The sequence below is a fragment of the Zonotrichia leucophrys genome, chromosome 2, assembly GCF_028769735.1.
Source record: "Zonotrichia leucophrys gambelii isolate GWCS_2022_RI chromosome 2, RI_Zleu_2.0, whole genome shotgun sequence".
Classification (NCBI taxonomy): Eukaryota; Metazoa; Chordata; class Aves; order Passeriformes; family Passerellidae; genus Zonotrichia; species Zonotrichia leucophrys.
Window position 1 is genome coordinate 119,857,438 of NC_088171.1, and position 24,123 is coordinate 119,881,560.

The 24,123-nt window shown below is 40.4% G+C and overlaps 1 protein-coding gene across 8 annotated transcripts in view; it reads left to right on the forward strand.

Moving 5' to 3' along the window:
- The window catches only part of SULF1 (sulfatase 1), a 184,772-nt gene that overhangs the window by 132,948 nt on the left and 27,701 nt on the right, over window positions 1-24,123 (forward strand). For all 8 annotated transcript variants that reach the window (XM_064706210.1, XM_064706213.1, XM_064706208.1 and 5 more), the window contains 7 exons: window positions 6,351-6,502; window positions 8,532-8,701; window positions 18,104-18,254; window positions 19,269-19,444; window positions 19,994-20,122; window positions 20,386-20,442; window positions 21,416-21,545. In XM_064706210.1, the coding sequence (XP_064562280.1) occupies window positions 6,351-6,502; window positions 8,532-8,701; window positions 18,104-18,254; window positions 19,269-19,444; window positions 19,994-20,122; window positions 20,386-20,442; window positions 21,416-21,545 (965 nt within the window). The remainder of the gene's footprint in view (window positions 1-6,350; window positions 6,503-8,531; window positions 8,702-18,103; window positions 18,255-19,268; window positions 19,445-19,993; window positions 20,123-20,385; window positions 20,443-21,415; window positions 21,546-24,123) is intronic.

The window sequence follows — 24,123 nt, forward strand, 5'->3', positions numbered from 1 at the left end:
TTTGAAAAGATAGACTAGTTCTATCAAAGGACACAGTGCTAACATCCACATCAGCAAGGATCAGGGGTTTCATATCCCATCTGCCCCCTTCCACTGCTCACTTGTTGAGAAACTAAGCAAAGTGGGATTTTATCACATACATAAGGCTGGGCATGCTGCTGTAGGTATCCAGATGTCTTATGAAGGGCAGGGACCAGTGAGACTCAAGAGTCCTTTCAGACATTGCTGGGTCCTTTCAGACACTGCACAGAGTGGAGTCTCTGACCCAAAGCTCCTCTGACTCCCTCCATCCTACCCCATTATGCAGTGCAGTGTCCACTCCTCAGCTTTCTGGCCCTGCAAGTCATCACCTTGGCCTCTCCTCTGAGCCCTGTCCCCTGTCTGTCCTCAAGTCATTCCCTCCCTCTCTCCCTCTCTCCCTCTCTCCCTCCCTCCTCTCTCAGGTCCAGTCAGTTCTTGACAGACATGTCCTGTTCCCACTGCTTACCATTAACGATCTCCTTTTCCAGCCTGATCAGCAAATCTGCTTCTCCCACCCGCCTTGTCAATCAGCTTCTTTCTCCTTCCGGCACTCATTGTCCCAGTTCTTGGTTGACATTGCCAGTCCTGGGGCCCCAAGCCCCCACTGCTTCTCCCCCACCACCAGCTCCTTTGTTGGATTTCCTGCCATTCCCCAGACTGCTTGTCCTTATCGGGTCACCTCCTGCCCTCTGCATTTCAATCAACTTTCTCCCTCCTACTGACACCACTCACAGGTGGACAGGCAATAAATATCCTGAGGTGTCCAGATCTCCAGCACATGAAAATTGCAGGGTTTTATTCAAAGGATTCTAATAGATGCCTCCTTGACAGAGAGACCATCATGCCTTTCACAGACCTCCTGCTCTCAGTGCAGAGCATGTAAGTGCTATCAAATGAAATCTCACATAATTTTTTTCAGATGTTAAGCCTAATTCCTTTTCCATTACTGTGGTTCTCAAAGATGGCTACTGTTTGGGCTAAAAAGTTTCAAAAAATTCAGCCTGAGGCAGGCATCCAGTGTGGAAAATTTAAGTCCAAGTATAAGAGAGTTATAAGCAACTGAAAACAGGGTCTTATAATGAGAAGTGTCAGACAACATCAATATTGGAAAGTGCTACCAGCTTGGCCCATAATACAGGCTTTGTTAAAGACATCACCCAGGCTAACAATTGCTATATCAAGTTATAGGTTAATGTTTTTTGCAACTGCTGAGTTATAAAATCCTTAATGATCTTTTTGGTTGCAATGGTAAACCTGGCAGCAACTGGAAAGACCCACAAAACTGGAGAAAAAGTAGAAAACCTGAGGTTTTCTACTGCGTTTAAGTTACAAGACTGGGAACCGTGAAATCTGAATTATATTCTTGGCGATGCCACAGGCTTCCTGCGTGACTCGGGTCTAGCTGAAGGTTAACGTCTTGGTGCCTCAGTTTCCTCACCACATTTTTTGGGACAATGCTTATTTCATTTCCTAGGCAGTGCTGGCATACTGAGCTGGATTTCTATGCTCCAGTGACGTGATACGCTAATCCCCTGCAATTTTTCAACAGAAGGGAAAAATCAAACTTTTAGGGTTTGAATCTATGGCTTGCATAATTGGAAGACAGCAAGCAGGAATTTACTGGAATGATTCAGAAGCTGAATTTATGTTAGGTTCTGTCCACAGAATTATAGAATCACTGTGTTTGAGTCCTGAAATGTCATATAAACAGTGCCCTGCCACTCCTGTGAATGGTTTCCTGACTTTGTTAAAGGAAGTGGGCTGTCTACTTAAAGCTCTTGTCTGGGTCACAGTGACTAAACCTTTCTGCAGTGTGGCTTTTTAAAGGTTTGCATTTGTTTTAACTCAGAAACGTTCCCATAAGCCTCAACAAATAACAAGGGTGTAGAACATCATATATGTCCTTTGATCCATGGAAGTGCAGGGATGTCTCACTAGTAGATGTAGCCCAGTTCACCTGTGCACTAATCCACTAACACTGACAGCAGTTAGAGGACTAGCTCCATTGTGTAATACTGTAAACATTAGTCATAATTGCTTGTAAAAAGTGCTGGGAAGAAAAGTCCTGGGAATTACAAGAATTTGAGTCACACTCAGCTGTAAGTATTAGAGATCCTCTGAATCAAATTATATTTGTCTTGCCCCCTTTGCAACGCTCTGGATCTCTCAGTCCAGTACAGAAATCATTAGCTAATTGTAAAAGGGAAAATAAAACCTTGTCTTAAGGCATCTGTTCATGTCAGGTAGCAGACATGTGTATTCTGCAGCCCCTCCAGAGACACAGAGATGTCTGTAAAACTGTTCACCGTGCGTGCCATGTGTTGTTGTTTGTATAAACATAATTGAACATACTAATACAGAATACAATTATTCTGATATACAAAGCTACACTACATGTGATTAGAAAATAACAATGTGCCCTGGGAACAGTTAGCAAAACTGCCAGAATGCAGATAAAAATTGTCTTATTAAAATGCAAAAGTAAGCATTTATCTTTGCTGCTATCCCTATGGGAGCTGTTACACATAATAATGAAAAGATGTCCCTTGAAATGGCATTACTTTTTAATGAGGCTTTCACCCACTGAGTCATAATCTCCATTTTACTAATTACAAGTAGAAATGCCTTCCTGAACCCAAACTGCTGAGTCCAAGCAGCTTCTGAAGCTGAGGCTTCCCAGTCAGTTCTCGGACTTGGACAATTCAGCAAGTGTTGGGCTACAGCTAAGTTAAAGATGGGGGGTGACTCTACAAGCCAAGCAAAGAAGACCCAGCAAAGACATCTGCACACCACAGTGTCAGATCCTGAGCAGTTCTTTGACATATTCCATAGTGCTTTACTTGTTAACAATCCTCTGGTTAAACCAAAAACAAGTGGGACACCCATGGTGATTACTTGCTGATTGTTAGTTGGTCCCATGGACATCATTCAGAGCCTGAAGAGCCAAACACTAACTGATGGTGCTGAACCCCAGTTCTGACCCACTTGCCCTGTCCTATTCTCAGTAGTACTCAAAAGACCACATGGTGCAAGGACTGAATACTTGCATTTCAGTAAAAGCCTGGCTTTTCCTTTCATCTGTCTAATTACTCATATCCTCTTGAGTTTATGACCAATAAACCATTTTTGGTTAAAGCATTTTGGCCAATATGATCCATGGTCACAGCCACTGTTTCTTCTAGTATTCAGGTCTTTGCTACACATTTGACATGGGAATTGCTTTACACAGCAACAGGGGGAAACATCTATTTCTGCAAACTGTCATTCAGGGAGCTGCTTAAAATTTGACAGCACTGAGATTATTTTTATGATAAAATACTAAATCATTGCCAACACAAAGGTGAATGGTTCAGGCTGTCAATCCAAGGTCTCATAACATGAACTGAAATATGGGGTTCAGCAGGCCAAAAGGTTTCTAACAAAACATTATTAAAGTTAGAAAATTAAGTAATCTAAAGCAAGGAAACTCCAAGATGAATTGGCCCTCCCCAGCTCCAAGCCGTCCTTTCTTTTCCAGATTCAGTTTATCTATTCTCGTCCTTATGCCCCAGGTCATTTCATCTCTTCATTTTATGCTGGTGGTTTTCTCTCAGATAATGAATACCAAAAGAGAGAGTCAGGAGTGAGGGAAGCTGATGGCTTTTTTTAATGCCAAAAATTAAATTCTGGGAACATTCTCAAATCCATAAAGGAACACTCCATTGTGATGCTAAAGTGAGAAGGTGGAGTAATCATCTGTTGCTACAGTTTTTCTGAGCCTGGTCATTTTGAGAAAGATTTTCATAGCCACCTCTGTTATTTATAAAGGCCCTACATCAAAACCTACAGACACTAGAACTTCTTATAGAAAAGTCTGACAATTATTTTTAAATGGGTGAACCCATTTCTTTTTCCCCAGTCTTTTTCTTGGAAATTACTGAACTGTTTGGCTAAAAGGTTCCATAGAGCAAAATACAGCCTGAGTCAGCATGGAAACTATCACCACTAATGATTAAATTGTGGCAAGACTGTAAATAGCAGAGTCCAGGTCTTCAAGTGAGTCAATCTTATAATACATGGGGCAGTCAAACCATCCTATATGATAAGTTGTCATAGCTTCCATTGCGCAGTTTGAAAGCCTCTGATATATGTGAGAGACAGGTTGGCAGTAGAGCCCTTTATTAGTGAGCACAGCACAGAGAGGTTCCCCAAAATCATACAGAAGCTGCTGGTAGACCTGGAATGGCACTCAGAAGGACTGACCTCAGATTTCTCCTGTAACCACCGACTGCCCTTGGTTTTGCTCGGCTCAACAAATTCTTCATTGTTGTCTCTCTCTGATTTCTCTTCCCCTTCTCCTTTTTCCTTGGTTTCCCTTCTCACAGAATTTCAGCCTTTACCCATATAAAGACTTTCCCATATCTGACTGAGAGTTTAAACCAGTTTGGCTGCCTTAGATGAGAGGTATGGTTTCCATTCCAGGAGACAACCGTGCTGGGCACGTATTCCCTGCCCACTGTCACCCTCTTCACCTCACAGTTCTTGATTTCTGGTAGGCCTCAGGATAAAAAAGGAGACAAGAAAGATTACTTTCTTGGTGGCTGTGGGAAGAAGAGCTTGAAGCCTGGTCTAGTGTCTGTAGGACTTGTTTATAGTCACATTCCACGTGGTACAGGAAAGTAACATTATATATGACTGTAATCTCTGGTTACATTTGGCATTTGGCAGTTCCCTGATTGAATTGCATCATATTTATGTTGCCTCAGACAAGTCCGAATTATGAACATTTTGATTTTTCCACCAGTTTTTCCAAGAGGTTCACCATGCCCACATCAATCAGATCTGAGTTATTTTTGCCCTTCCACAAATGTGCTTTTTTTGGTTAGATTGAATGTGTCTAGGTTGAATGTGAGGCTTTCCAATGTGACTTCATTTCCTAGCAGAAAACAAGCACAGGGATTCAAGGTATGTCCCACTGCCCAGCTGAGGGACAGCATCTCTGGGCAGCAGCTCTCTGCAGACAGACCTCACTGGTGAGTCAGGCCTGGCAGCAATAACATGGCTGGGCACTGTGAGGGGTGCAGGGACAGCTGTGAAGAGCTCTGTACCTGAAAAGGGAGAGGTCTCTGTCATTCCCTCCTCCTCAGTAGTGTCTGATTTTGTGAGCACCAGAAGTGTGCAGACTGCTGGAGTCACAGGCAGCAGAACTGCTGGCACAGGTGACCCTCCAGGGGTTTGTAAACCTCAAGACAATTAAAAGGGGGAACAGTGAAGATACAGTAGGTCACTGGGATTGAACTGGAGGTAATAAATCCCAAAAAACCCGCAGACCTGATCAGGTGTTTTGTCACTGCAGACCCCAGGCAGTGGAAAAGCAGAATGGACCCACCCAAACTGACTATTCTGTCCAGGTCACAGACCATACACAAGCAGCTAAAGACCTCCCATACCCTTCTTTCCCTAGAAGCCAAGTGGCTGCATTTGCCAGGGTCCCATGCCAGCATTAATGCTCCCTTCCAAGGGCAGCTGGCTGGCTTTTGGTGTCTGTGTATCTTTGCCACAGGCAATCCACAACTCCTGGATAGCTGGGAGCCTGCTGCATTGTGAGACTGCATTGCTTCCCACTTCCTTGCAGAGGAATTGGCAGGAGCACCTATAAACCTACGGCAGAGGCTGAAATTTTCAGTCTGAGTGGGTTCTGACTTGTAACCTAGAGCTAAGGGGAAAACATACATGGAGTTTGGCAGTCCATGTAGAGGATTTTGACCTCGAAGGCTTTGCCTCTTTGTAAGTTTTGCCTTAGAGATGATGTGGCAGCAAAGCAGGATGGGGATCCCTTACTGATCTACCCGAACATGTCCTAATGGGATAGAGATCTGTACTTCCCAGACCTTTTATCAAACCAGCAATGTAGCCAGGATAGCAAGCCTGAACTTTCAAAAAGTCAGAAGCCAAGCTCTGAAACATCACAGGACTTGCTTAAAACCACAAGGTGCTCCTCAGATGTTTCCTCTGGGCACTGAGCTTTTATTTCATATTCAAGTGGAAACCAAGAGGAAAGTATTCTTTCTAAAAGAAAGCCTGAAAATATTTCACATGATCACTAGATTCCAAAAGATTAAGAATAAAACATAGAGTCACGAAGGCTTTCAACTCTCATAAAAGTCTGGAAATAACTTATTTTAATTTCAAAACCCTCTAAGCTATAAAAGGAAGATTTTTGGTAAAGCAACTCTGACTCATTCTAACACATTTTCCCTTCATTCATACGTTCTTTTGACTCAGACTAAAAGACTTGGATTGCAAAGCCTCATGCGTGTGTGTGTGTTCTTTTTTTTTTTACTTCACAGCTTTTTTTGGGAAATACCTCAATGAATACAATGGCAGCTACATCCCTCCTGGGTGGAGAGAGTGGGTTGGATTAGTGAAGAACTCTCGCTTCTATAATTACACCATTTCTCGCAATGGTAACAAAGAGAAGCACGGATTTGATTATGCAAAGGTATTTTCCAGACACATAAATGGCACATGATTAATCCATATAAAAATACCTTTCAGATAATTAATTAACCACATAATTAATTAATTAAACAACTACAACCATGAAATTGAGATGTCATTTTCTCTCCAGGGCATTTCAGATAAATTTCCACCTGAGAATATTAATCACTCAACAGAACAATGTTCCCAAGGCTCTTCTGTGGAGTCTGGTGATGCCTCCCTCCTTCCTCCCGTCCCTCCCTCTTTCTCCCAGACAGAATGTGATGTTTTGGTGGCAGAAGCAAACAGTAAATAAAAACCTTTCCCAAAAAGAATTGTGTCCCTTGCGCTACTGAACTTTAAAGTTTGCTGAGTGTTGTCAGTTGTTACCCACAGAAGAGCCTTGGTTAATGTTGTTTTCCATTGTAGAGTGCACACCAAAGAAAGACTGTATGCCTGTGGTGTCAGACTCCGGATATGAGTATGAGAGTAGATAAGGGCAAGAATGCGGCCGTTGGAAAAGTTCAGAGCTTGTTTGTGCTCTTGACAAAGTGTGGAAAGTATGCCAAAGGGACCTGCCCACTGCCATGAAGTTTCTTGGAAAGGCTTAGGAGGGCAGATCTTAGACAGACCAGCCTGCAGAAAGCAATCTGGAATTTCCTCAAATTGCAGCTCAAGGAAGATGATACAGATGTTGCAGCTGTGGTTTCTGACCCATGTAATGAGTTTTTATTGGAAACTAGTGACGCCTGTTTCTGATTTTCCCATCCATTGAAATTACATTATACTGATTATATATTTATGCAGGGTAAAACAAAAAGGAAATGTAGAATACTGGTTAGTTATACATTCCTTACACTCCCCGTGTATGTAGCTAGAATAAACAGAAAAACAGGAGGGGAGTAGATGCTTTGGGAGAGCAGTCATACAGGCATTTCACTCAGGCCACAAACCCAGAAATTATCACAGCCCTGGTACCTCACACTCATTATCCATTTTGGAAACTAAAGGATCACTCACTGTCTCATCCATATGCTTGCAGGTTTTGTAGCAGCCAGGGCTACTGTGCATATTCCAAGAGTGCTGCAGGAGAGGGGCAGGGGACAGGGTGATCGAGGAGGTCACAGCTGGTTGCCTTGTCCTAGCACTGACATGGACACAGACCTTGTCCCTCAGGCTCTGCTTTTGCAGCTGTTCAGGGCCTCGAATCCACAACATGAGATTAGTCATGCCTGGAAGTGCTTGAAATTACAAACATTGTCTCAGCACTTTCTCAATGAAGCTCGAGCTAGACCTCCAGGCCAACAGTGAATACTCCAAGGTGGCAGGTGGTTTAATTTAAGTTTTCATCTTTTTTTCTTAGTTCCATTTCCTCCCTTTTCCTTGTAGGCTTCCATTTGCCACCTTAGCTGTGGGTTAAGTCAGTTTATTAGCAAGTCACAACCTTAATCTCAGCAGCTGCACTGCTTAAAGTTGCACAATTAAATGAACAGAGCCCGCAGGAATTCAACTGCTCCCTGCATTCTCATTTGCAATTTCTTTGATTAAGATTTTTTTGCAATCTGTTGCCTGTTGTAGCTGTCTTCCACTTTGTACATATGCAAAAGTATAGTCTGAACAAAGTGTGTGCAATAAAGGTTTATGTAAACATAAAACCAGATTAAGATTCAATGTTATTTGGGAGCCATTACCTTGTGAGGTGTTTTATCAATGAAATTTAAGAAACATATCTTTGTCAGTACAGTCTGTGATTTTAAATGTTACTTAGCATTATATTACCAAATCTAGTAATCAGATTTACTTTATACTTTCTGTTGTATCTGATTTGCAAAATACTGTCTCATTTTATGTGACATTGCCTGCTTAAGAAAGTAATTACTGCTCAGTCTCCCCTATGCTCCCTCAAATCATACATCTCTTTGATGGTATGCTTTTACTTCCTGATCTGAGCTTTAATGAGGACTTGAAAAATAACATAATAACATGATAGTATGTGATCTAATTAATCATGCACTTTGTAACTTTTGCTTTGTGTTAATCGTATGTTCCAGGACTACTTCACAGACCTAATCACTAATGAGAGCATTAATTACTTCAGAATGTCTAAGAGGATATATCCCCATAGGCCCATAATGATGGTCATCAGCCACGCTGCACCCCATGGCCCCGAGGATTCTGCACCGCAGTTCTCAGAGCTCTACCCCAACGCTTCACAGCACATGTAAGTGAAGCTCACACACTGCCAGACCCACTCCTTGTGTCTGCTTCTGCAAGGAATTTGTTTATGGAGACAGCTCAGGAGCAGGGAATTCAAATATAAGACACTCCTGTAAGCAGAGAATGTTTGCTTGTTTCTTTTGCTGTGCTTGTTCCTTTTGCGGGGGAGAGTGACAGCTCTGACCATTATTAAAGCAGAGAGAAGCTCTTTTCCTCCTGGGAAGTTGTGGGAGATTAAAAGGTCAGTATTTGGCTTTGTAAGGGCAGCTTCTTACAATACCCTGAAAATATGTAGACACAGGTCAGGATCTGTTGGAAAGATATTACTTCCTTCGTTTCCCTCTAAGATATGTGCTTCCTGGGCTCTAACTAACTGAATGCATTGAGAGTAAAAACACCCTTTTGAAGCTTTTGAGTGCACCAGATTTGTTTATACACTAGATACTGGCAGATTCCCAAAATAGCCTATCAGACTACACTTTTAAATAACACGCTTAATCTTTTCTGGTGATTAAACTATAACAAAACCCCTCAATGCTTCATTTTGTTTCTAGAAGAAAAAGCAACTTCAGGTAAAAATCTGTGGAGAGTCCACATCTGTGGATTCCTCATCTTGCTTCCTACCTTGAAAATTCTGGGTCCTTTTCATTATAGTGAAAGGCTATGGAAGATTTCCATTGCACTTTTGACTCCCATGGGTTTGTAGACCAGTCTTTCCTTTTGTTCTGGAACAATGTATTAGCATATCTTTAAAAAACAACACAACAACAACAAAATCACAAAAAAAATCTTTATAAAATATTTCAGCTGGATTGTACATTTATCTGTCCTCTCAAAATGCAGATAAATCAATTTCATTAGACAATGGGAAAGCTCCTTTGTCTAAAAATTGTATTTTGGACACTCTGCAGTTGTTCACATACCAGGATGGTTTTTCAACTTACATCAAATATTTTAAAATTTCTAGAGATAGTAGTTATTGCATGAACTGCATGGATAAACTGATCACTGGTTGGGGCCAGAAAGAGATTTGCTGTTCATGGCACATGGTTACATTTTTGTTGTTTTGCATCTTTTATCCTCTTACTGACTGCTACTTTCTAGATATGCCAGTTTCCCTGACCTTATAATCTTATATTCTCCATGATCCCACATTCCTGAGACCAGACTTTGCAAGTAATGCAAAGTCAGCATTATTTGTAGTTACTTAGATATTCAGAGTAGTTTCTACCCATATAGGGAACTAATGAAGTTGAGATTTTAGTTGATAAATAAGGTAGACATGAATACATGAAACCTGTTATATTGGATTGTATGCAAGAACGTTCTCAGTCCTGAATTATGTGCTCCAGCAGAAAGTAGCAGGGAACAATGGTGGAGCAAAGGGGAAAGTAAAACCAAATTTCTTCTGCTGTTTTTCTAGAAAAAATCATGAGTTTAGGTGAAGCATCCAAGTCAGTGTGCCCCATTCTCTTTGCATTGGTTTAATCTCTTTTTAAACTCTGGTGGCAGCCCCACGATCCCGTGGCAACAAGTTCCACAGTATCACTTTGTGCTCTCGGGACAAAGGGCTACTTTTTGTTTCCTTCTAAAACCTGGAGCTTCATTATGCCACCTGTGTCCCTTATTTCCCATTCTGTGAAGAGTAATGAATAGTCACTATATCAAATTGAAAGGATTTCTCCCATGTCTCCTTTCAATTGCCGCTTTTCACTGCAAGAGAGTTATATCTATTTGTTCTCACTCCATTCAGCAGATTGTCTCCCATTTAGTGGCACAGACTGCCTGGCCTCAGGCAAGCCATCCTGCCTGCTGGGGGACTATCCATCATACAGGAGGGCAGGATCCAAACTGCTTCCGCTTAGCTGTGGGGACGGTGTCTGGGAGAAAAGCACTGAATCATTGTATCTCACCCTACCTCTCCCCAGGCCAAAGCAACTCATTTTAGGCTCCTTGCTCCCTTCTGACAAGTGCTTGCAGGAACTTGCTTTGGTTTATCATGCTCTTGACACTTTCTGCTGCTCGGTGTTTTCAGCCTGCTTGTTTTCTAGCTTGTCCTGGTAGAACAAAAGGCTTTAGTTAGTCTCCAAATTTTTAACTGCCTCTCCCCCTTATATACAGGCTACATGTCACCTGCAAAGATTAAGCAAAATTCTAGCTAAAATTAACTTTTATTTTTGTGGACTCTTGGGGTCTAAATACCTTGCTCTGCTAGGCTACTTGTGAGAGCACTCAGCTGTGCTTCTTCTTTTCTTCTGGTGTTGTTGATTTCTTGGCAAGCTTCTTGCAAAGAGTTTTTTCTCTAATGACCTCAAGAGATCCTAGCTGGCTTGTTTCGTGTTTCTTATTGCACTGACTGACTGCATGTGTTAAAGTTCAGTTTGCAGACTGAGAAATGAGACAAATTGAAGATAAACTGCTAATTTGGGTTTGGGTGGCTGAAGATTCCAACTGATTTCTCTATCAAAAATATGAGCAGCGTGCTCTGAAAGATATGAGTTCAGTTCTCACAGAAATACTGTGTTCCCTATGAAAACAGAACAAGAACAATAAAATCCCTCCTGCCAAGGTTTGTGTAATTTGAACATTTAACCCTTAGGTTTTCTTCCTTGGTGGTCAAGGGCCATTGAGGCTCTTTCCTTCTGACCTTGGGTGACAGCCATCTGACCTTGGATTTTGTTTTTAAAAATGTAGTTGCTGTATCATGTTACTGTAACGCCTACCTCCAACAAAGAAGGGAAACCAGGTCAAAAGCTGCTTGCTGGCTTAACAAACTGAGATGCAAGGTTATACCTACAAACCAAGGATTAAGATAGCCTGTCAACCACATGTAAGAAGTTTTGCTTAAGAGAACAGTAGCTGAAGTAGACTCTTAAATTACATGATGTCTCTGCTGGTAAATTGCCTGCTAAAGATTGAAATGTTGCCTCCATAAATTAAAACAAAACAAAACAAAATCAACATTAAAAAAACAGCCCAATAGTTTGTTTAGAAGAAGTTTTCCACTGGCACATATAAAAAAGGGAGTGGCCACAGGAGGAAATACTCCAGTTCAGGGAGAGCTCTGCCCTCAAGTGTGGGTGTCTATTGGTCTCATTTCCTTGCTTATCAACATGGGAAGAATTAAATCAAGTGAATGCAGCAGCAAAGTCCTTAAGAATTATGAAAAATACATCAAAGACAAAAAGAAAATTAAGAATTACATGCCATCATTATGTTACAGTCCTGTCCTCCTCAGCATAAACAGGCTCTAGAGTGACATGGAAAGTCTTACAAAGACAAGAACAGTAATAATGCGTACACTGTTTGCTTTTAAGTGATTTCTGTTAATTCTTATTAACTCCAGTTTAAAATCAAACACAAATTGTATCGTATGGGAAGTAGCAGACTCTTCATTGTTTTTAAGCATCCATTTTCCCCTCCCACTCTCCCACTTCTGCCCATAATGTATGTTCTATTTCTGACATCTAAAAATATTTCTGAAGGTTTATCCTGGCTGCTATCACCATAATAAGTGAAATATTTTCTGAAAATAAATCATACTAATGCATGTACTCTAACTATCCCCAGACATTATTTCTGTGAGAGAAAATGGGACTAGAGAAGATGTACTAGATGAAAGCAATACATAGATTTTTGCTGTGGTAATGAACATCATCTGTTAGGGAGCAGGGTTGTTAGACCTTTGGAAACGTTGTTGAATATGAAGTTATGTTACAGGACAATCTTGTTTCATCAGACAGCTGAGCTGGAAAGCTTTGACTCAAAGGATGCTCTGATGAAAGCCTGAATTATCTGTTATACTCAGAGCCTCTGGCACTTTAACTTCCCTTTACCTTCCAGTGTGAACCACTCTTAGGGGAACTGTGAATCAGACCTAGGCTGTTTATATGCTGTCAAGTAAACAAACATTAGAAGCAAAAATCCGCAGGAGGCAGGTTTACTGAAGAATGTAAAAAATGGAAATCTGAACCACTGCTGGCTGTGCTGAGTTGAAATACTTGGGCTGGCAGGAGGACTCACAGCTAGATTTTATGACTACCTGGAAGCAATCCTATTGCCAAGCTAGAAACATTAGGAGGAGCAGATAGAAATGGAATCTGATCTATCTTTGACTAGGTGAGAAGACTTCACTAGCTAAGAAAAGGTAGGTGATATGAAAGGCAGAAATTTATATTTCCATTTGAAGATCATATGAAGGGTGCTGATATACCAGATGTGTAGGTCTGCAGTAGTGAAGCATCAAAAGAAATGTTGCAGCTCTGGATCTCCAGAGCAGTCTTGAATGTGAGTTTGGGGTGTGAGGTGGCTGCATCTGGAACCACTGAGGCCAAGCCTCAAACATTTGTCAGTAACAATGGCTCATGTTGTAATGTGGACGTGTGGCCATTAGTGTGGGACTGTGCATTTGCATCAGTAATGAATCTGGACATGTCAGTGTGCAGTGTCACTACTGGCCCGAGGCCTGCTTGGACTCCTGGCTTAGAGATAAGTGATCACAATCATGACACGTGCCATTGTGAGTGTGATTTTAAAGACAAGACAAAAAGAAATGCTGGGAAATAGAAGTGTAAGTAATATTCTAGTTGCACAATTAACTTCTGCAGGAGCAACAAATTGTTTCCTAAATGAAAAAGGTGTTATATTTAACAGGCAAAAACTGTTTCACTTCTTTGTTCTAAAGTATAGCAGTTGTGTTACACTTGAGGAGTGAAACTTTCATACCCCACATACACAGATCTATAAATATCACTGGGTTTAAAAGAGTCCCATTTTAAAAGGCAGAAAAAGCAGACCCAGAGTAGTGAAATTCAACTTCACATTAATAATGACAATGGCCATTGGTTGTGGGTTTGTTTTTGGTTTTTTTTTTTACTTTTAATTTTGCCCAAAACCTAGGTTTCCTGCTTTCCAAGAACAGTGTCTAAACCTGGAAGTCTACTTTCCCTGGAAACAAAGAATTTGCTTCCTTTGTTTATTTTCACTTGAAGAAACATGACCAATTATGCCATGTTTGCTAATCATATTTCAAAGAATAATAGAAGTGCTAATTCTGTACAGAAACTATTAATTTTTCTCAATCAGTTTTACCAAAGGTACTACTTTAAAATGTTGTTGACTTTTATTTTTATGAAATGAAAATGTTCTTTTGGTATCTGGTATGTACTGTATTATTTTCACTAACTGGAGGACTCACAATCCAAACAGAAGATTAGCCAAACCCTTTTGGACCAAACCCCCTGAGAACTTTATGGAATTATTCAAACCCAACATTTTTAGGCAGTATTTTTGTAAACATAATTTCTTTTGTTGAATAGAAACAGAAGGGAATTATGAGGTTGTAAATAGGGGCAAACACAGATTTTTACCATGAGCAATTGAACAAATATTTGGAAACATACTTGTTTCTCTCCACATTATCCCATCTGTTAGAGATGTATATATTTAGATTAATTTTTTAGAAAGCAAATGTTAATTTAAAGTTGTACTAAATTCTTGAAGCTCTTAAGACATTCTGTACTCTCCCAATCCTTTCTTAACTATAAAATATCTTTTTGTAGTAATGCACAATGGCTGTATTCCATTTATTTCATTGAATATGACAATTCAGTTCAATTACTAGTAGAAGCTAGTGAAATTTGGTTTTGAATTATTTGTTTGGAGACCCCATTTTAATAGATTCTCAAGTACAAGCATCCATTTTTTGGATTGTTGGTTATTTTTATTGTTTCTCGCCTAAACTAAAGTTATTGTGGTACCTTAAAAGCCAAATAAGATGCATTCTTAATTTAGAAGTTCAAATTTAAATGTATGAATATAGTAAATGGGTTGTCAGAGAGAGTTATTGATGCCTTTTGATTACATGCAGTGACTGCTAATATTGCTCCTTTTCTCTCAACATAAGTATCTACTTGAACTGATGGTTATAGACAAATTATAGATTTTGTGGATAATATTTTTTTTAAACGCATTAATGCTTATGAATTTTTATTCCTTCCATAGTCTATAGATCTCTTGATTATCACTGCAAATTTCTCTGCAAACTTATTCACATAGGTGACTGATCACTAAATCTTAGGGTGAAATGTTCTCATTATGAAAAATTTTTTTATGGAAAAGTGCCTATGCTCAGCATTTGTTATTGCTACATAACAGTTGGAATTTTTTGTGAATTTAACTGAGGGTATCAATTAAAAATTTTAAGGATCTAATGTCTTCCAGTGCCAGAACAGATCCTTTAGGGAGTGCCAAGTGGTCTCTGTGTATTAAGTTCCTCACAGTATGTGTTGGACAAATAAAAGCGAGCAACAGACCAATCTAGATTTGCCCATTCTACAAGAATGACAAGTACAACGATAGCAACCTGCCAGATTCAGAGGCCATGGATAATCTGAAAATAATGGGGTACCAGGCACAAGATGGACTCCACAACTGAGAGGAGGCCATGGAAGGCATGGCACACATCTTCAATTTCAATATTCCAGTGCAAAGAGGAATCAAGGAAATGCAGATGTCAGTGATACTTTATAGCAGTACTTGTCAATACTGACAAGTATTGACAAAATTGGAGGAATGGAAGCAGTGACATACCATGCCATAATGACTTTCAAGGACTTATAACAGCTGAACGTTTAACTGATATCTCCAGATGCTTCAAGAAAAAATGTTACCATAAAAATTATCACTGATCATGAAGAGCTCTGTCTACATGGAAAAGTTTTCAAAAGTCACCAGTATTCTCCCTAAGATTTGTGTCTGCATTGTTTGGTTGTTGATGGTTACATTTATACCAAAAAAAAGCTAGATAAATTTGAGGGCAATGTCAGATCTTGTGTCTGGTAACCAGTGCCATTCTGGTGGATTTCTGAAAGGCCTAGCAAACAAGGGTACACAGGGAAGGTGTACAAGGTACAGGGTTTTGGAATTCCTTTCTGTCTCTTCTTTAGTACTCTTTCCCCAACATTATGGACCCCTGTTTCACATTTATCCATCAGCCAGTGACACTGGATATTTCACAGAAGGTTCCTGTTCCTTGAATTGCCTGGGAGGAAAATTCTACTCTCTCTCTGCCTGCTGCATTCTCACCCAGAAAATTCAAAATGCATTTGGAAAGTGTCTGTGAAAGGTTTTAACTGCCCTGCTAAACCCTTGAGTGCTGCTTTTTAAAACTATCCATTATGTGGAGGAGGCTGCTCACAATAGCCTGGGAACACAAGACCTGAGCCTGCTTCAGCAGCTGGCTCTCCTTCCTGGCACAGCAGCAGGCTGTCACCGCGCTGCTCTCAGCCACCTCATCCCTCTGGGCCTGGGGCACTCAGGACCCCAGTGGAAAAAAAACAGCGTTTTACTAGGAGATGCTGATTAATCAAAAATGAACTCTTTCATGGGAAAACATTTTGTCTGACAAACTTCCAAGGAAACAGAGAAAAATTTGCACTGAAAGTATCCTTCTTGTCTGTCGGATAACTGATAAATGGTAGGTGACAGAATTCCTAAGGCTTGCTTCTTCAAGGGTCTCCCTCTGCTAGGACTGCTGGCTAGCCAGCAACACAGAGGGCTGTGCTCCTGACATCTTATTAATATTATGACAGTGTTCATTTTAAAAATTAGACTTCAACCATGAGAAATTATAAAAACTATGACTTTTCAACACGAAATAAAAAATTTTTCAACAGAAAAGGAATTCTAGTTTATGCTTGTCTTTGCTCAGTAGGGAGCTAACCTTTTCATACTTTTTAATCTGTGTCCAAGTCCCATGATACTGTTACATCACTTCTCTTTTCCCTTGAGACTAATGATTAAGTAGGTTAGTCAAAACTTGCTGTGTGTACTAAAGGCATACTTCTCAAATTCGACCTAACTTCTCAAATAATGCTCTCCAGCTAGAACGTGGACTCCACAAATTTATTGAAGTTGACTATCAGTTTACTGTGATATCCTTTCAGCTGATTTTTGTCCTCAGAATATGTAGTTAAAGGTTATACATATGATATCTGATATAAAAATAAACTGCTTCCACCAACTGGGATCACATACAACCATGTAAAGAAAAATGAAATGTATCTGAAGGACTGGTCTATGACTCTAAGTTATACAGTATTCTGATATTGTTCATTTTAAGAAAAGACAACTACACATACATATTTCAGTGGGAAAAATGTACCTTTTGTTAACACACATGTTATAATTTTCAGTACCTAAACAGCAAATTAATATTGAATTTCATTTTTCTTGTAGACTGAAAAGAGAATAAAAAGAATCAAATTAATCTAATCACCCAACAGTATTTTTTTCACTTTATGTTTAATTTTCAAATGTAATGCTGCTGTTCATGTATCATGTATTGCAGTGTACTAGAAACAGGGGAGAAATAAAACCCGAAGAACTTAATGAAAATGACAAAGCCTAGATTCCTTCTTTCTAGAGAAGGGAACTGCTCATATGTAGGTGAAACCATTATGGGAAATGAATATTGCTTGTTTTCTCTTCACCTTGTAGTTGTCATGTATGCTAGGCATAAAAACAAGAATGATGGAGAGCTTTTGTAACATGTTTCTCTGTTGAGAAAATTTACTTGACACATTTTTTGCCACACATTTTCTCCCAAGGTGATATCTCTGGGAAAATATTCTTGTTTCTTATAGGATATCTTTCAAAAATACACTGGCTGTGGATAGAACACCACTCCTAAATATTTCTTTTGATGTTTGTGCAAACTCCTAAAGCATCACTCTTTGCTTTAGATAGGACTCTGTGCCATACTTTTTCTTAGTGCTAATATCAACAGCAGTGTTAGGTCAGTTTTGCTGTCATGATTAATTTTATGCTTGTAATGCACTGTGCTTTGCACTCACATTGAAAATAACACTTCAACAGCATTTAGTGTAGAACTAACTGTGACACTGGTGGTGTTCTTTATGCTGACTACTAAATTTATTTACCCCACTGCAAAATACCTTTCTTTGATTTTTATTTAAAGATAATTTCTCTACTGAAGTACCAGGGCAATATACCTTAATATTAAGTAAGCAGTCCTTTTTCATCTCTAACTTCCTTAATTTTTCTTACCTGTACAGGATGCACCATTCAGATAAACCTTTTTAATAATTACAGGTTTGTTTGAGAAATAGATTTTGGCAAATCCCCAATATTAATGTGGAACTTGTAGTAGTCTTTGAGTCTGAGAGAAAGCTTGGAAAGCAGATGGTTAAAATATTTTGAGGAGGTGATACATGACCCAATGAATCTGGAAAGCCACTGAAGTGATGTTTGTTGATATTTGTCAGATACCACATGGAATTTGTGATTTAACTGTTTGTTGGCTCTTTCTGTGTTGGAGGAGTTCCCACCTCCCTCTGATGCCCGTCACACTGCACAACTTTTGAGATCTGTTCTTTTCCTCCAGCACTCCCAGCTATAACTATGCACCAAACATGGATAAGCACTGGATTATGCAGTACACAGGGCCCATGCTGCCAATCCACATGGAGTTTACCAACGTCCTGCAGCGCAAAAGACTTCAGACCCTGATGTCAGTTGACGACTCTATGGAAAGAGTGAGTGCAAGAAACTGCTGTTACAGCAGCTGACAATCTTGTTAGTCGGTAACAAAATTTAATTAATTCATTCTTTCCTTACCTTCACCAACCACATTCTGGGGAAAGTCATTGTACTATGAGGAATTACTCCACTTTTTCCCAGTGGAATTGAATTCTGGTTCTCTGCAACATGAGGCCAAGCTCCTGGCTTTCTTCTTTCAATTGCTGGGTCAAAAAAACAGTGGGCTTTTTTAAAGGGAAAAGTCACTGTGCCTAGTATAAAGCCTGGTATTAACAGAAGATGCATCACCTGTGTGTACACATGGATAGACACAGGTGCACACATGACAACTTCTATTCATTTCACACACTCCATTCACAGCTTATCCTTCAGCTGAAATCTGGGAACTGGCAAATCACAGCAACTCAGGTGTCAGTCTACAAGTGTTTGGAGAAGTTAGGCAATGCAGTGCACTGCTAATTATAGGTAACATGATACATGAACTATTAGGTTTACTTTGTATGACTTTTTGTTCCAAAATCAAGCACCATGACCAAAGATCTTCCCCTAGAGAGATTTCTTTAAACTTTAATAAAAATTTACAGCTTTTTCCCAAGCCCACAACTGTAAGGAATGGGAAAATTGTAGACTAGCACAGTAAATCAAATCTTAGTACCTTTTCCCCTAAAGTTGTGGCAGACTTTTTTCACAAGCTGTGTGTGAGTACACAATGAATTTTTGACATACTAAGGCAACTACCCCATCATTACCGTATTTTCTCTATTCTAATTTTCTGGAGCTGTTTAATTGTCCCCTCTGTCAAGTGTGAAATTGAACTGGTAGGTCGATTTTTCACAGCACAGTAAAGGCAAGATGTGCAAATGCCAGACCCCAGAATCTGTGTCAGCTATGTCATTGGTGCCCTGTTTGGTCCTGTGTATTTAAGGGTTATAAATGATGGTTATACACGACTCTGCACAAAACGTGTTTTGCTACACTTAACTCGGAGTTCTTTCTGTGCTGGGTTGCAGTTACACCAAATGCTTGCAGAGATGGGAGAACTGGAGAATACCTACATTATTTACACTGCTGACCATGGATACCATATTGGGCAGTTCGGACTGGTCAAGGGGAAGTCAATGCCGTATGACTTTGATATTCGAGTTCCTTTCTTTATTCGTGGTCCAAGTGTGGAGCCAGGATCAGTGTACGTTCCCTTATGTCTCTAGCACAGCTGTTGAGCCTAATGTAAAATGTTTCTGAGAACATGTAATTATCACTTTGTCTAGTTTCATTTAATGAAGGATGCCCTATTATTGCAGAGCAATGAGTCTCATAAACAGGCAGTTTTTTCACTTTGCATATTATGAATAAGTTATAATGCAGATGAGAAAACTGTAATGCATAGTCCTGTAGGGTTGGACTTGGGTTTTGCTTTTAAAAACTATGTTCTCATCTTTACTGCTCACTCTGTCTTTTAGCATCATGCCCTCATTGTCAGTGAGATAAGAGCAGTGTTGCTGCTGCGCCTCCTTGTTTAATCGTGCTTTACTTTTTCTTTGTGATGTCAGTCTGCAGTACTGGCCTATCGTTCTGTGCTGTAGACTTCAAAGGGGGTTTTCTAAACTTAGCACTTCTGTAGAGCTTTACATCTTCAAAGCCCTGATAAGCATTAATTATCATTCTATTTCCAAGAGAATGTGAAGACTTACACATTGACCACATGGCAACTATGACCTTTCCTGTTGATTTGCAGTGTGCCTCAGATAGTTCTGAATATTGATCTCGCTCCAACAATTCTGGATATAGCAGGCCTTGACACACCTCCAGATATGGATGGCAAATCTGTCCTAAAGCTTCTGGACTTGGAGAGACCAGGAAACAGGTGGGTCCCAGGATCCTTTTTTAGCCAGTTCAGAAGCAAACACCTAAGTAAATCAAAGCTGAGTGGAAAAACAGATTCTGTGAAAATGAGTTGTGTCATGGCAACGACCACAGCTTTCCCATTTCAAGAGTCTCTTAAGTAGTAGATCTATAAATTTGTGTGTATATATAAGTGGGGAGTTGTTTTTTTCAAAAATAATTTGTTAACACTTACACAGTGGTGTGCTTCAGTGCCAGCAGTAAATGTCATTATTTTACTTTCAGGTTTCGAACAAACAAGAAGACCAAAATTTGGCGTGACACATTTCTAGTGGAAAGAGGGTAATTATTAGGGGTGAGAGAGTTTTGGGAGAGCCTGCCTGCTGGGAGTACTCCTTGTACATGCTTTACTTTCTGCTTCCTCCTCTTCCTTTTTATGGTCAGAGAAGCAGTAAATTTTGCAAGCCAACTGACAGGCATGACTTTTTTCCTATTTTCCCACCACTGCCTTTGCAATCTCCTGTGCTTCCAAATCCCTTTCTCTGAAGAAATTTGAAAGCATGCTTTTCTGGTGATTCTCCTAGCCTCTTTCCCTAACACTGTGCTTGTTCCCACTTTTGTCATTATCCAAATCATCTTCTTCCCAAATCTCAGTTTCAAACCCAGCTGTGTAGAATCCTCTTATCATCTAAGTTTGTATTTTCCATAATGTATTAGAAGCATTCTTCATTTTTGTTCTAGCTAAGACTTATGTGTAATTGAGATTCATGACTATAACTGCTCCTCTCTTTGCTGATAACTCCTTATACCTTCTTACCTTGCCAGTTGATGCTGTGAAAATTTTCTCTGGATAAAAACTTTGCTGCAATTTCGTTTTGGTACTTTATGACTTTACAGATTATGAAAACCTTGTCTGATGTATTACAAAGCAGTGCATGAAAGACACATCGTAATATGTAAGATACAGCCGAGCTTGTGCTCAGTATGAAAGTCCTGTTGTGTCTTCAGCTGTGTTTTCCAGCCAAGAAAGTATTGCTTCAAAGAGTTTTGCATTTTGTAAAAACCTACATTTATGTATGAATGGTGCTGAACTGTACCAGTTAGACATATTTTAGCAGCACTTATTTATCTTCTGGCAATTTTCAGCCAGTCACCTGAGGCTTTTTTTCAGTATGTGACCTACATCGAAAGTCAGTAACAGAAATGTGGGGATTTTTTCCCTAAGACATAAACCTTCAAGTAGCTTCACTGTTCAAGTTAAATTCTTCCTTAGGGAACAGTGTACCTAAAACACTCCACTTTATTTTTTTTTAAGCAAATTTCTACGCAAGAAGGAGGAACCCAACAAAAACACTCAGCAGTCTAATCAACTACCAAAATATGAGAGAGTAAAAGAATTATGCCAACAAGCAAGATACCAGACAGCCTGTGAACAACCAGGACAGGTAAGCCACAAGTAACTGCAGTTTTCTAGGTGTCACAGGGAAATACACATTTTACACTATGGGTCAAAAGAATTTGAAGAATATGGCTTTTGGAAGGTAACTAAAAGATCACTGTTGTTAATATCTTCAGAGCAAAAGAAAACCAGACAAAATTTCTCTAAGCAGTGGTCAAATTCAAGGTGTTGAAGACCTGGTCCTACATTTGTTGTCCTAGTACAGAGCTCATAGTAAAACTCCCATTGCCAAACATAACGTGAAATGACTACTTTTTCTTTGATCATGCGCATTGATAAATATGCAAGATAGTTCGGTAATAATTGTTAAAAAGGGAGAGAATCTTTCTGAGCTGTGAAACCGTGGACTCACTGGGCTAGTTCAGAATTACCAAACAAGCTGGTTAGTCCTAAGGTTACAAATTAATTAATTTGCTGGGATGAACAACTGAACAGCGCGCTTAGTAATCATCATCTTTTAGTATTTATTGAAACACTTTAAACAGAAGGGTCTCCTTGCCCAGAAACACTCCCTATTGCAGGTCACTCACTGTAAGGATTCAGGCATACCAATACTGAAACATTATGTTTTCTTCTTGCAGCCTTAGTGATTTCAGTATAACATCTGACTCTGATACAAAGGTCTAATTGCCTGCTTATAAAACCAGAAATTACTGCACCCTTGACTACTATGCTTACACCTGCATTTCTACAGTGCACGCACAGGAAGAGAGCTAAATTAAGTGATTCTGACTCCAAATTCTCTTCAATCCATCCTGAATTAATGCAATACCTATGGTAACATACGAAGATGGATTTACTGGGGAGATGCGCATCCTTCTCATTGACACCACCTCCAGCCACGCTGGGGCACACGCTGGGGGCCCCAGGCAGTGCCTTGTGCCTGCCTTGCCGTCCCTGCAGTCCATCCCCGTCCGCGCACACCTCCCCGCAGAAGTGTGAGGTGATTTCTCCCAGGCAGGCGCTGTGCTTTCCCTCAGATGTTTGCTCGGAGCGCTGCCGGCAGCCGAGGGCCTGGCTGAGCTCGGGGCCGGCTCTGCGGAGCGGAGCGAGGGCACAAAGGCCGCTCTGTGCCGGGCCGGGCCCGCTCGCTCCGCGCCACCCAGGGCGCCTGGCCCCGGGCAGGCCGCGCTCGGCCCGAGAGCCCGCCTGGGGAAAGGCTCCGGCCCTGCCCTGCCCCTTCGCCTCCTGTGGAGTGTAGGGTTACAGCAATTCTCGGGTAATCACAGATTGCACTGGATTAATGTTTCGGCTGTCACATCCTCCGCCGGGTCCTCTGTCACGGCTCTTACCTCACACATGCTCCTTAAATGCTGCCACTTTTGAAGGGATATACACAATATCGCAGTCTCACCCAGGGGTAAAGTTTTCAGGAGTTCAAGCACTGCTGTTGTAAACAGAGATTAAATTTGAAAATCTGAATGCTTTATAAAAACTAACGGAGATCAGTGAAGTAATTTAGACTGTTAGACACTAAGATGCTAAATTTTAAGTAACAAAATATTTTCTTTGCAATTATTTCTTACATTTTTGCCTCTTATGCCAAAATCCAGGTTTGGAATAACTACTTTTCCGCATATGAATAGAAAAGGTTAAGTGTCCTGACTAGACATCACACCTGAAGCAGTAGGAAACCCTGCTCACAGGCCTGTCCTCAGCCCAGGGCAGTAGATCCTATTGGTGAATCCTACATTGGTGAATCCCGTATTGGTGAATCCAGTTTGATCAAAGGGTGAAGGAAGAAGGGCAGCAAGGAGGCTACAAGAGAAATAGTGTTTGTAGTGGGTCTCCCACCTACAAACTCTCATCAAGGTCTTTTCAATGCTGAAGGTGTGTTGGCTGCACGGAGCCCAGCAGCCATCCCTCACAGCTGGATGAAAGACGGGGCTGAGCTGACATTCTTGAGAACAATTTTTAGACACAGCATTGGTTTGTACACATTGTTTTCTTTAAAAAATAGACTAAGGCTGTCCAACATCCTGAAGGCTTCCGGCAGGGGTGCTGAAGTTAAATATTCCTATGGAAAACTTCTGTTGGGCAGAGCGTCGTGAGGTGTGGAGCATCCTCTGGGCTCATTCAGCCCGAGGGGCACAGACCCACTCCTCCCACTCCATCTGCCCTCATGCAGCCCTGGGAAACAAGGCCAATTTCTCTGTCAAGGACAGACTACCTGTGGTGCTCACAGGAAAGTAAGCATACAATAGGTAAAGTGTGATTTTCATATTAGTCCAGTGTCCAGCACTGGACTAATATGAACTTCAGTGAGGCATTGCAATGTGAAATACGAACCTGCAGGATTTTTTTCTGGGTAGAGAAGTTCTTCAAATGAAAAAAGTTAGTAGTTAATAAATGTACCTTAGTCATGTGTTCCAATGTGCATTTCTGAGCCATCAGAGTTTAATACGAGGTTCCTGCAGCAGATTTGCTGTAGTCATTTTGCACTTCTTAGAAAAGAGAAAGTATTGGTGTACATGAATTAACTTTGTTTTATCTTTTGAGATTTGTTGATTTCAATTACATAGGTGCATATATAGAAATAAAATCTTCATTTAAATTATGGTCGT